This window comes from Carcharhinus amblyrhynchos, chromosome 22 (genome assembly GCF_965287045.1).
Source record: "Carcharhinus amblyrhynchos chromosome 22, sCarAmb.v2.hapA, whole genome shotgun sequence".
NCBI classification, from domain to species: Eukaryota; Metazoa; Chordata; class Chondrichthyes; order Carcharhiniformes; family Carcharhinidae; genus Carcharhinus; species Carcharhinus amblyrhynchos.
The window spans coordinates 34,378,254-34,391,178 of NC_137345.1; the positions used below are offsets into that span (position 1 = coordinate 34,378,254).

Here is a 12,925-nt window from a genome sequence, read left to right on the forward strand (position 1 = left end):
AAGTTTAGAAGGATAAGAGGGGATCTATCAAGGTATATAAAATGTTAAAAGGGATTAACAGAGTAACCGTAGACAAATATCCCCGCTTATGGGGCAATCTAGAACAAAGACCACACCAAGATTGGGGGAAAGGCAAATTGTGCGGAGGGTGTGGAGAGTCTGCAGAAGGATCTAGATAGGCTGGGTGAATGGGCCAGGAAATGGCAAATGGAATTTAATGTTGGCAAGTGTGAGGTGGTCCACTTTGGTAGGAAGAATGGTAGGAAGGACTATTACTTACGTGGCGAAAAACTGCAGCAGGCGACGGTGCAGAGGGACCTCGGGGTCCTTGTGCATGAGTCGCAAAAACCCAGCCTGCAGGTGCAGCAGGTGGTCAGGAAGGCGAATGGGATGCTGGCCTTCATAGCGAGGGGGATTGAATATAAAAGTAGGGAGGTCTTGCTGCAGCTGTATAGGGCATTGGTGAGGCCGCAGCTGGAGTACTGTGTGCAGTTTTGGGCGCCGCACCTGCGCAAGGATATTTTGGCCTTGGAGGGAGTGCAGAGGAGGTTTACTAGGCTGATACCGGAGTTGAGGGGGTTGAGCTATGAGGAGAGGCTGAATAAACTAGGCTTGTACTCGTTAGAGTTTAGAAGAATGAGGGGAGATCTCATTGAGACGTATAAGATGATGAATGGGATGGATAGGATAGAGGTGGAAAGACTCTTCCCGCTCAAAAAAGACAGTAGGACTAGGGGGCACAGCCTCAAGATAAAGGGGGGGCAGTTCAGAACGGAGTTGAGGAGGAACTTCTTCACTCAAAGGGTGGTGAATCTCTGGAATTCTCTGCCCGTTGAAGTGGTGGAGGCTGCCTCGCTAAATATTTTTAAGAAGCGGGTTGATGGGTTTTTGATAAGAGAGGGGATTAAGGGTTATGGGGAGAGGGCGGGAAAGTGGAACTGAGCCACGACAGATCAGCCATGATCTTATTGAATGGCGGGGCAGGCTCGAAGGGCCAGATGGCCTACTCCTGCTCCTATTTCTTATGTTCTTATGTTCTTATAAGTTGCGAAACGGTAGATTTAAAACATGAGTTGAGAAGGAACAAATATGCGCAGAGGGTGGTAAATTTGTGGAACTCATTGCCTCATAGCATGGTGGGGTCTGAATCGATGAATGGTTTTAAGAAGGCAATAAAAATATTTCTAATAAAAAAGAGGATAAAGGGATATGGGGAACAGATAGGGAGATGGATTTGAGACCAGGGAGAGATCAACCATAATCTGATTGAATGGCAGAGCAGGCTCGAAGGGCTACTTGCGTTCCAATGTTCCTATATTATTATAATAATATAATAATAATGTAATAGTTTCAAACATTCTCCCCAGTGACAGAATTTAGACTAACTGGCCTGTAATTTCATGTTTTCTGTTTTCCTCCTTTCTTGAAAAGAGGTATTTTTGGTTTTCAATCTGCTGAGACCTTTCCATAATTGAGGGAATTTTGGAAAATTACAACCAATGCATCCACAATTTCTGCACCATTTATTTTAAGGATGAAGGCCGTCAACAGTAGGGGACTTGTCTGCCTTCAGTTTTGTTAATTTTCTCGTCGTTTTTTCATTCATGATAGTTATTATTTTTAAATTGCTCCCTCCCTTTTGCCTCGTGCTTTTCTACTATCCTTTTTATGTCTTTGCTGAGAAAATCCTGATATTGTGGAGTTTGACAGGTACGGCGCAAGTATCGGAGCGAGAAATCTCACCCGCGTGGGATGCATCAGCCTTGGTAAGGGACGATCAGCCCCGGGGACGACCCTCCATGTGAGGCTCTCCTGCCTGGCCCCTGATATTGTGGAGAGTAGTCTGATCCTCTAACAAACTAATTTCTACTTAGCCACTCTTCTTGATATAACTTTATAAGTTTTTACTGACTGGGTTTTATATTTCTTACTATATTTTTCTCTTATTCCTACCTTCTGTTTGGTCATCCTCTAGTAAAGTTTTAGAAACCAGCAATCTTATGGCCCACCACTGGGTTTAATGCCTTTTCACTCGATTTGAAACTTAGTTAACTTAGTCACGTGTGTGCATCTTTCTGGTGGAGTCTTTCTTCAGTCGTATGTATTTTTGGGGAGAGTTTTGAAATATCTCTTGAAATGTCTATTACCTTTTCTCTACTGACTTCCCTTTTAACAAATTTATCCAGTCCAGTGTCTCAAACCTTTTCAGGCCATAGAACCCTTTTGACTTCCTAAGAGTACTGAGGGAATCCCAGAGAAAGATTCCAAACATACCAAAACAAATTCATCTTTCCTGCTTCTTAAATGTACATATAATGAAAAGGTTCTCTTGTTCAATACCATACTTCAATCTTAGTTTTTTGTCAATTTTACTGGGGAGAATGACGCTGCTTCATTTGCTCGCATTTGTTCACAATTAGGATGAGAGAAAGTTGGATTCTCATTACATTGCTAACCTTTTCACCAAGGCCCACTCTCTGGCACTCATGCTCCGAGGCCCACCCCTTGTTCTGAGGACCCCGCCAGCCTGCCCCAAGGTCTGAGGCACCCAGCCCATCCCTGCTCAGAGGTCCTCCTGCTCCCAGTCCCCTGTTCCCCGGCGCCTTGCTCCGACGCTCTGACCCCTCGCTCCGTGGCCCCTTGCCCCGGCCCTATTGGCTTTCCGCTGCCACTGGAAGGAGCAAACCTGATCACCCTGTAAATCCTTGTCATCTTTTCTTTCTGATAGCTTTCAGTGATTTTTTTCCCTTTACTTGCCCCGTGAGACTTACAAAGATACAAAATGTCATGGGTCCCATGTTTCTTACAGAGTCAGAGTTGAAATCAATGCAGAATTTCAGATTGCAAGGTTGGATTTTTCCACTTATGGTTTAGAATTGGGGTTCTCATTAACTACAGAAAAATTGGAACCTTCAAAAATAAGTTCAAGTTAAAGTTTATTTATTAGTCATAAGTGAGGCTTATATTAACATTGCAATGAAATTGCTGTGAAATTCCGCTAGTCACCACACTGCAGCGCCTGTTGGGTCAATGCATCCAATCAACACATCTTTCAGATTGTGGGAGGAAATGGGAGCACCCGGAGGGAACCCACGCAGACATGGGGGTTTCAACACAATACAAGCTCCACACAGACAGTGACTCAAGCCAGGAATTGAACCCTGGTGCTGTGAAGCAGCAGTGCTAAACACTGTTAGTTCATGCCGCCCGTCCATATCCATCCGAGTGGAGCAAATCCAAACGCATTATCTGTTGTGAGTAATGTTTTTACGAAATAAACCTGAAGCTAATTGTCCTATAATGCCTGACAGATGTTTTTGAAATGGATGAGGACCTTCTGACCTCTAAAATTGTCAGGTAGTTATGTTCCTGCAAGCACCACAGGTAATTAACATAGCTGCAGGAACCACTGATTCATTTTCTGCTGTACTGTTTGCTTGGTTAGACAAAAGGATGTGATGAATTAGTATGTAGTTAGAATTGTGAATGGGACATTCTGGTTGAATGTTTCATTGCTTTGAATGTCTATATAAACATCTTTTCATACAATTCCTCTTACGGATATTTCAGAATAGGCTTTTTTTGCATAAAATCTGAGCTATTGACATGGCTGTTTTCTGCTAACCTGTTAGCAGACCTGAACACTGCAGAAATAACTGAAAGTTAGATTAAACATGAATATAAATTTTCATTGAAAATAAATTAATCTGTTTTCCTCATTATAGGGAGTAATTGATTCTGTGAGGGAGAAATTCGAGTTATTGCCTGATGATGAGCGACAATGTGCAAAGTGCAAGACTACTTGTTTCTTGTCTGCAATCTCATGCATTTGTAAGTCCAACCAGCTGGTTTGTCTATACCATGCTAAGGAACTGTGCTCATGTCCACCACACAGATGTCATCTCAGGTAAATAATGCAGGGACTTCCCTGTCTAGAATGAGCGTTGCTGTTTGATCAACCATTAAAGAGAAAGCCTTGACTTTATGGGCAAGTTATATTATGAGATGTGCCTTGGACAGTGAAGCTCCATATATGTTTGTTTTAAATCCATTTGTGGGATATGGGTATTGTTGGCTGGCCAGCGGTTAGTGCACATCCCTACTTGCCTTTGAACTGAGTGGCCTGCTAGGCCGTTTCAGAGGGCAGCTCAGAGTCAATCACAGTGCTGTTGCTCTGGAGTCACATGTAGGCCAGGCCAGGTAAGGATGGCATATTTCCTTCCCTAAAGGATATTAGTGAATCAGATGAGTTTTTGGGACAATCAACGACGATTTCATGGTCATCAGTAGATTCTTAATTCCAGATTTTTTAATTAAATTCAAATTCCACCATCTGCCGTGGAAAGATTCGAACCTGGGTGCCCAGAACATTAGCTGAGTTTCTGGATTAATAGCCTAGCGATAATACCACTACGCCATTGCCTTCCATCTGAGACAAACCAGTTACATACACCTCATTGAGGCCGTAGATATCTGAGTCAGTCGAAACTGAAAAGAAGTTTCTAGAAGTTACCACTTTATTTTTGTATCTAAAAGGTGTTTGACTTCTGGATTTCTTCTGCCTTGATTTTTTTTCCAACTCTAGATATTTTCGGGTTCCATGTTTCAGACATCTAATGGATGTAGCATGTCCCAGTGGGTTTTTATTGTCCTCAAAATTTGTGGCATTTCCATATTATGAAACAAAGAATCCTCAAGTGTATTTTTAGCAGTGGTGCTCTCCCATGCCTTCACAGAATCCTTCTTGACTTTTTAAAACTTACTTAAGGCTTTTATACCAAATAAATTATTAAACTGTGATAGAACACAGTACCCTAATATGTATATTTTAAGATAGTCAAGTATGTAACAAAATGGCAAATGGTGAACAATTGCTACACTAAATTAATAGTATGTCTTGCTGTTGGAAAGAGTTAGCAAATACTGCAGAAGTGATTTCGCTGGCTGAGACATATATGCTGGTTGGAAGGTGGTCACCTACCCAAGGACTACCTGTATGGTGAGGTAGCCGGAATCAGTAGTAAAGCTATGCTTCAAGGATGCTTGCAAGCTTGACGAGAAGGGTTTAAACATCAAGTTTAGCATCTGGGAGACACTAACTGACACTAGTGGAAAATGACATCGTCATCTGTGGGCTGGTATGCATCATCATGATATCAATGGCTACATAAATTTGATAGCAGGTGTCACCACCAAAAACAAGAGCTCACAATGAGCTCACAGCTAATCACTTCATATGTGCAGCACTTGTGGCAGAGTTTGCCTGTCAAATATTGGTCTCTTAGCCAACTGATTGATTTGCTGCATGCCAATCATCTTAGGGACAATGCTGATAACTACAAATAATTCCTTGCATAGCAATTATTGCCTTTCCTCACCAACCCTAAAACTACCTGACCTGACTAAATTTATTTCAAGGTTCCAGATGGATTCTGATTTTGCCAACTTTTTAAAAACTTCATTCATGTGAGTATTGCTCACTAGGCCAGCATTTAGTGCCCAATCATAATTGCCCTGGAGAAGGTGATGGTGGTAAGTTGCTACCTTGAACCACTGCAGTCCATTTGATGTAGATGCACCCACATGGCTGTTAAGGAGGGAGTTCCAGGATTTTGACCCAACAATAGTGAAGAAATGTTTCTAAGTCGGAATAGTATGTGGCTTGGTTGGGAACTTCCAGGTGGTGGTAAATGATCTTCGTTATCAGGACTGCATGTATTAAACTAACAAAGGTAAAGTACAAAAGTGACTGTGAATCAAAAATATTATGTTTTGCTTGAAGACAATAAAGTACTTGATCTGGAAAAGGAGGTAAAAAGATACGATTTAATAGCCATTAAGGAGATTTGGTTACAGGGTGACCGAGACTGAAAAGATTAGCAAGGATAAATGTGTGTCCGTTATAAGTGGAGACAGGAAAATTTATAATGGAGAATAGGGAAATAGTGGAGAAACTAAACAATTACATTGCCTCTGCCTTCATGGAGGAAAATAAAAAAAACTCCCAGAAATACTAGGGAATCAAGAAATGTGTGAGCATGAGAAATTGGAAGGATTAGTTTTAATAGAGTGGAACTTGAAAAAATAATTGGATTGAATAGAATATAGAACTGTACAGCACAACAACAGACCCTTTGGCCCACGATGTTGTACTGAACATGATGCCAAATTAAAATAATCCCTTCTGGTCCATATCCCTGTGTTCCTGGCATATCCATGCGCTTATCTAAAAGCCCCTTAAATGCTCCTATTGTAACTGTTTGTGCCACCACCCTTGGCAGAGCACTCCAGACAATACCACTCTTTATATTAAAAATTTGTATTGATTTGTTTTGATTTATTATTGTCACATGTATTAGTATACAGTGAAAAGTGTTGCTTCTTGCGCACCATATAAAGTATACATAGAGAAGGAAAGAGAGAGAGCAGAATATAGAACATAGAAAACTACAGCACAAACGGGCTCTTTGGCCCACAAGTTGCGCTGATCATATCCCTACCTACTAGGCCTATCTATAACACTCAATCCCATTAAATCCCATGTACTCATCCAGAAGTCTCTTAAAAGACCCCAACGAGTTCGCCTCCGCTACCACTGACGGCAGCCAATTCCACTCACCCACCACCCTCTGAGTGAAAAACTTACCCCTGACATCTCTGTACCTACTCCCCAGCACCTTAAACCTGTGTCCTCTCATAGCGACCATTTCAGCTCTGGGAAATAGCCTCTGAGAATCCACCCGATCTATACCTCTCAACATCTTATAAACCTCTATCAGGTCACCTCTCATCCTTCGTCTCTCCAGGGAGAAAAGACCGAGCTCCCTCAACCTATCCTCATAAGGCATGCCACTCAATCCAGGCAACATCGTTGTAAGTCTCCTCTGCACCCTTTCAATAGCTTCTACATCTTTCTTGTAATGAGGCGACCAGAACTGCACACACCACTCCAAGAGGGGTCTGACTAGGGTCTTATAAAGCTGCAGCATTATCTCCCGACTCCTAAACTCAGTCACTTGATTAATGAAGGCTAGTACACCATACGCCTTCTTGACCACATCCTCCACCTGCGAGGCTGATTTAAGAGTCCTGTGGACCCAGACTCCAAGGTTCTTCTGATCCTCTACACTGCTAAGAGTCCTACCCTTGATATTATAGTACAGAATATAGTGTTACAGTCGTAGCTTGGGTGCAGAGTAAAATCAGTTTAATACAAGGTAAATCCATTCAGAAGTCGGATGGCAGCTGGGAAGAAGCTGTTCTTGAGTCCGTTGGTACATGTCCTTGGACTTTTGTATCTTTTTTCGATGGAAGAAGGTGGAAAGAGAATAGCTGGGGTGCTTGGAATTCTTGATTATGCTGACTGCTTTTCTGAGGCAGCGGGAAATGTAGTCAGAGTCAATGGATGGGAGGCTTTGTTCATGACTTTTGTAGATTTTTGCAGCCTTGAACAGAGCAGGAGCCATACGAACCTGTGATACAATCAGAAAGAATGCTTTCTAAGGTGCATCTATAAAAGTTGGCGGGAGTCGTAGCAGACATGCCAAATTTCCTTAGCCCCCTGAGGAAGTAGAGGCATTGGTGGGCTTTCTTAACTATAGCATTGGCATGGAAGGGCCAGGGCAGGTTGTTGGCGATCTGGCCACCTAGAAACTTGAAGTTCTTGACCATTTCCACTTTATCTCTGTTGATGTAGACAGGGCATGTCCTCCACTACACTTCCTGAAGTTGTTGACGGTCTCCTTTGTTCTGTTGACCTTGAGGGGAAGATTGTCATTGCACCAGTTCCCCAGACTCTTTATCTCTTTCCTGTATTCCATCTCATCATTCTTTGAGATCCGACCCATCATTCTTTGAGATCCGACCCACTATGGTGGTGTCATCGGCAAACTTGAAAATTTCTTATGAACTCCCTCCTCTCACCTTAGAACATTGAACGTTACACCGCAGTACAGGCCATTCGGCCCTCAATGTTGCGCTGACCAGTGGAACCAATCTAATGACCCTCTAATCCAAACTATTCCAATGTTATCCATATGCCTATCCATTGACCATTTGAACGCCCTTAAAGTTGGCGAGTCCACAACTGCTGCAGGCAGTGCATTCCACGCCCTTACTACCCTCTGAGGAAAGAACCTACTTCTGACATCCATCCTATAATTACCACTCCTCAATTTAAAGCTATGTCCCCTCGTGTTAGCCATCACCATCCGAGGAAAAAGGCTCTCGCTGTCCACCCTATGTAACCCACTGATCATCTTGTATGCCTCAATTAGGTCACCCCTGAACCACCTCTCTAACGAAAATAACCTCAAGTCCCTCAGCCTTTCCTCATAAGACCTTCCCACCATACCAGGCAACATCCTGGTAAACCTCCTCTGCACCCTTTCCAATGCCTCCACATCTTTCTTATAATGAGGCAACCAGAACTGTACGCAATACTCTAAGTGCGGCCGCACCAGAGTTTTGTACAGTTGCAACATGATCTCACGGCTCCGAAATTCAATCCCTCTACCAATAAAAGCTAACACACTATACTCCTTAACAACCTTCTCAACCTGGGTGCCAACTTTCAGGGATCTGTGCACATGTACACCGAGATCTCTCTGCTCATCGACACTACCAAGAGTCCTTCCATTATCCCTATATTCTGCACTCCTGTTACTCATTCCAAAGTGAATCACCTCACACTTTTCTGCATCAAACTCCATTTGCCACCTCTCAGCCCAGCTCTGCAGCCTATCTATGTCCCTCTGCAAACTGTAACATCCATCCTCACTGTCTACAACTCCTCTGACTTTGGTGTCGTCAGCAAGTTTACTAATCCATCCTTCTACACCATCATTTAGGTCACTTATAAAAATGACAAACAGCAGTGGCCCCAAAACAGATCCCTGAGGTACACCACTTGTAACTAAACTCCAGGTTGAATATTTCCCATCAACCACCACCTTCTATCAGCTAGCCAATTCCTGATCCAAACTGCTACATCACCCTCAGTCCCATGCATCTGCATTTTCTGCAGTAGCCTACCATGGGGATCCTTCTCAAATGCTTTGCTAAAATCCATATACACCACGTCAGCTGCCTTACCCTTATCCACCTCTTTGGTCACCTTTTCAAAAAACTCGATAAGGTTTGTGAGGCACAACCTACCCTTCACAAAACCATGTTGACTATCCCTAATCAATTTATTTCTCTCTAGACCTTATAATTCTTTCCAAAACTTTGCCCACAACAGAAGTAAGGCTCACTAGTCTATAATTCCCAGGATGCTCTCTACTCCCCTTCTTGAACAAGGGGACAACATTTGCTACCCTCCAGTCTTCCAGCACTATACCTGTAGCCAATGACGACATGAATATCAAAGCCAAAGGCTCTGCAATCTCCTCCCTAGCCTTCCAGAGAATCCTAAGGTAAATCCCATCCGGCCCAGGGGACTTATCTATTTTCATACTCTCAAGAATTGCTAACGCCTCCTCAAGTACCTCAATCCCGTCTAGTCTAAAAGCCTGTATCTCAGTGTTCTCCTCGACTACATTGACTTTTTCCTGTGTGAATACTGATGAAAGATATTCATTTAGTGCCTCTCCTATCTCTTCAGGCTCCACACACAACTTCCCACTACTGTCTCTGATTGACCCTAATCTTGCCCTAACCAATCTTTCATTCTTGACATATCTATAGAAAGCTTTAGGGTTCTCCTTGATCCTGTCCGTCAAAGTCTTCTCATGTCCTCTTCTAGCTCTTCTTAACTCTCTCTTTAGCTCCTTCCTGGCTAATTTGTAACTCTCCAGTGCCCTAACTGAGCCTTCACGTCTCATCTTTACGTAAGCCTCCTCCTTCCTCTTCACCAGAGATTCAACTTCCTTAGTACACCACAGTTCCGTCGTTCGACCACTTCCTCCTGACAGGTATATATTTATCAAGGACTCGCAGTAGCTGCTCCTTGAACAAGCTCCACATTTCAGTTGTTCCCAGCCCCTGCAGTTTCCTACTCCAACCTATGTATCCTAAATCTCGCCTAATAGCCTCATAATTACCTTTCCCCCAGCTATAACTTCTGCCCTTCAGTATATACCTATCCCTTTCCATCACTAAGATAAACGTAACCGAATTGTGGTCACTATCACCAAAGTGCTCACCTACCTCCAAGTCTAACACCAGGTCTGGTTCATTACCCAGTACCAAATCCAATGTAGCCTCACCTCTTGTTGGCCTATCTACATACTGTATCAGGAAACCCCTTAAGTGCATATCCCCTAATGTATTAGACATTTCAACTCTGGGAAAAAGGATTCTGACTGTCAACCCTATCCTATCTATGCCTCTCATAGTTTTATAGACTTGTATCAAGTCTCCCTTCACCCTCCTCTGCTCCAGAGAAAACAGCCATGGTTTGTCCAGCCTCTTCTTAAAGCTTATACCCTCTAATCCAATCTTTTGCACCCTCTCCAGAGCCTCCACATCCTTTATGTGGCGACCAGAATTGAACACAATGCTCTGTGTGGCTGAACCAAAGTTTTATAAAAATGAAACATGACATCCTGACTCTTGTACTCAATGCCCTGACTGATAAAGGCAAATATGTGGGGTTACGAGAATAGAGCCTGGGTCGAATTGCCGATGATGCAGACTCGATGGGCAGATTGGCCTCCAGCACTGCAGGGATTTCAATGGTTAACTCTATACTTATCCTTAACATTTGATCTCCCAAAGTGTGGCAATTCATACTTACTGGATTAAACTTCACTGCTATATCTCTGCCCACACTTGCAACTTAACCATAGAATCCCTATAGTGCAGAAGGAGGCTGTTCAGCCAATTGAATCTGCACCGACCACAATCCCACCCAATCCCTATTCTCATAACCCTACATATTTACCTTGCTAATCTCTCGACACCAGGATCAATTTAGCATAGCCAATTGACCTAATCCATGCATCTTTGGACTGTGGGACAAAAACTGAGCACCCAGAGGAAACCCACGCAGACATGGGGACAATGTGCAAACTCCACACAAACTGAGGCTGGATTTGAACCCAGGTCCTTGGCACTGTGAGACAGCAGTGCTATCTTCTGTGCCACCATTTTGTGTACATTGATATTCCACTGTATCCTTTGACAACCTTTCTGGATTATGCCTTTCTTCTTTCTTGAACAGAGGAACAACATTAGCTATTTGCCAGTCCTCCAAGACCTTTCCAGTAACTAGCTGGGATACAAAGATCTTTGTCAGGGCCCCAACAAGCTCCTCTACAACCTGGGATTGATCGCATTGAGCCCTGGGGACTTATCCACCTTAATGCTCTTCAAGGGACCCAACATCACTTATTTCTTGATCTCAAAATGCCCTAGCATATTAGAATGCTCTACAGTAATCTCACTATCCTCCATGTCCTTCTTCTTGGTGAATGTCGATGCAAAGTACTCATTTAGGATCTCGCCCACATCCTCTGCCTCCAAGCACATGTTTTCTCCTTTATCCTTGAGTGGTCCTACCCTCTCCCTTGTTATCATCTTGTTTTTAATACATGTAGAAAATGTGTTAAGATTCACTTTAACCCTGTGTGCCAATGTCATTTCATGGCCCCTCCTTGCTCTCCTAATTCCCTGCTTGAGGTCTTTCCTGCTTTCTTTATATTCTCCATGGGCCCTGTCTCATTTCAGCTTCCTAACGCTAACATTTGCTTGGTTTTCCCTTTTAACTAAATTCATAACCTTCCTTGTTATCCAAGGATCCCTTACCTTACCATGCTTTCTCTTCCTCCTTTCCGGAACATACCGATCCTCTGATCAGTGGGTCTTTAATCAACTCCCACCAGTCAAATGTGGTCTTGCTCGCTATCAGCTGCTCCCAATTAACTCTCCCTAGCTCCTGCATAATTCTGTCATAATTTGTCCTTTCCCAATTTAGTACCTTTCCGCAAGGTCCTGCCTGATCATTATTCATAGCTATCTTAAAATTTTGAGTTTCTCTCTTTCCAAAAACGGACCAATATTTTAATCTTGAATAAAGGCATTTTTTTCTTATTCATTCTGGGACATGGGCATTGTTGGCTGGCCAGCATTCATTGCCCATCCTCATTGCTGAGGGCAGTTGAGCCACATGGCTGTGGCTCTGGAGTCACATGTAGGCCAGACCAGGTAAGGATGGCATGTTTCCTTCTCTAAAGAATATTAAGTGAACCAGATGGGGTTTTTATTGACAATCGACAATGGTTTCATGGTCATTGGTAGAGTTTTTTTTTGAATTCCAATTCCACCATCTGATGTGGTGGGATTCAAGCTTGGGTCCCAGAGCATTAGCTGTATGTCTGGATCACTAGTCTAGCCATAATACCACTGAGCCATCACCTTCTCATGTGATAGCAGGAAGACAACTAGATGACGTGAACTGGAAGACTAGGTTAAGGGATAGATCAGTAAAGATGTAGTTTGACATTTAAGAAGATGTGTACTCAGAAAATATATGTTCCAGTGAGAAAGAAAGATCCTAAGGGAAGGACATATCATTTTTAACTAAGGAAGTTAAAGATAGTAGCAAATTTGAAGAAAAAGCATGTATTTCTGCAAAGATCAGTCAGAAGATTGGACAGTGTATAAAGAACAGGAAAAATGACAAAGATTTAAGGTGGGAGAAATTAGAGTACAAGAGAAAAATAGCTAGAAATATAAAACAGGTAACGAGCTTTTGCACGTATTTAAAAAAGAAAAAACAAATAAAGTGAGTGTGGTCCTTTCGCAAGTGAGAATGGGAAATTAATAATGAAAAATAAAGAAATGGCAGATGAATTGAACAGATGTTTTGCATCTGTCTTCAAATATAAATAACATTCAAGAAATAATTGTGACTCAAAGGTAAAAGGGAAGAGCTTAAAGCAATTACAATCACCAGGAAAACGTACTGAAAAATCTTTTAGAA

General features: G+C 42.6%; 1 protein-coding gene across 1 annotated transcript in view; it reads left to right on the forward strand.

The window, feature by feature from the left end:
• Positions 1 to 12,925, forward strand: part of LOC145356777 (lysine-specific demethylase 5B-like) — a 340,420-nt gene that overhangs the window by 159,139 nt on the left and 168,356 nt on the right. The window contains exon 15 of the mRNA XM_080209644.1: positions 3,726 to 3,907. Within this exon, the coding sequence (XP_080065770.1) occupies positions 3,726 to 3,907 (182 nt within the window). The remainder of the gene's footprint in view (positions 1 to 3,725; positions 3,908 to 12,925) is intronic.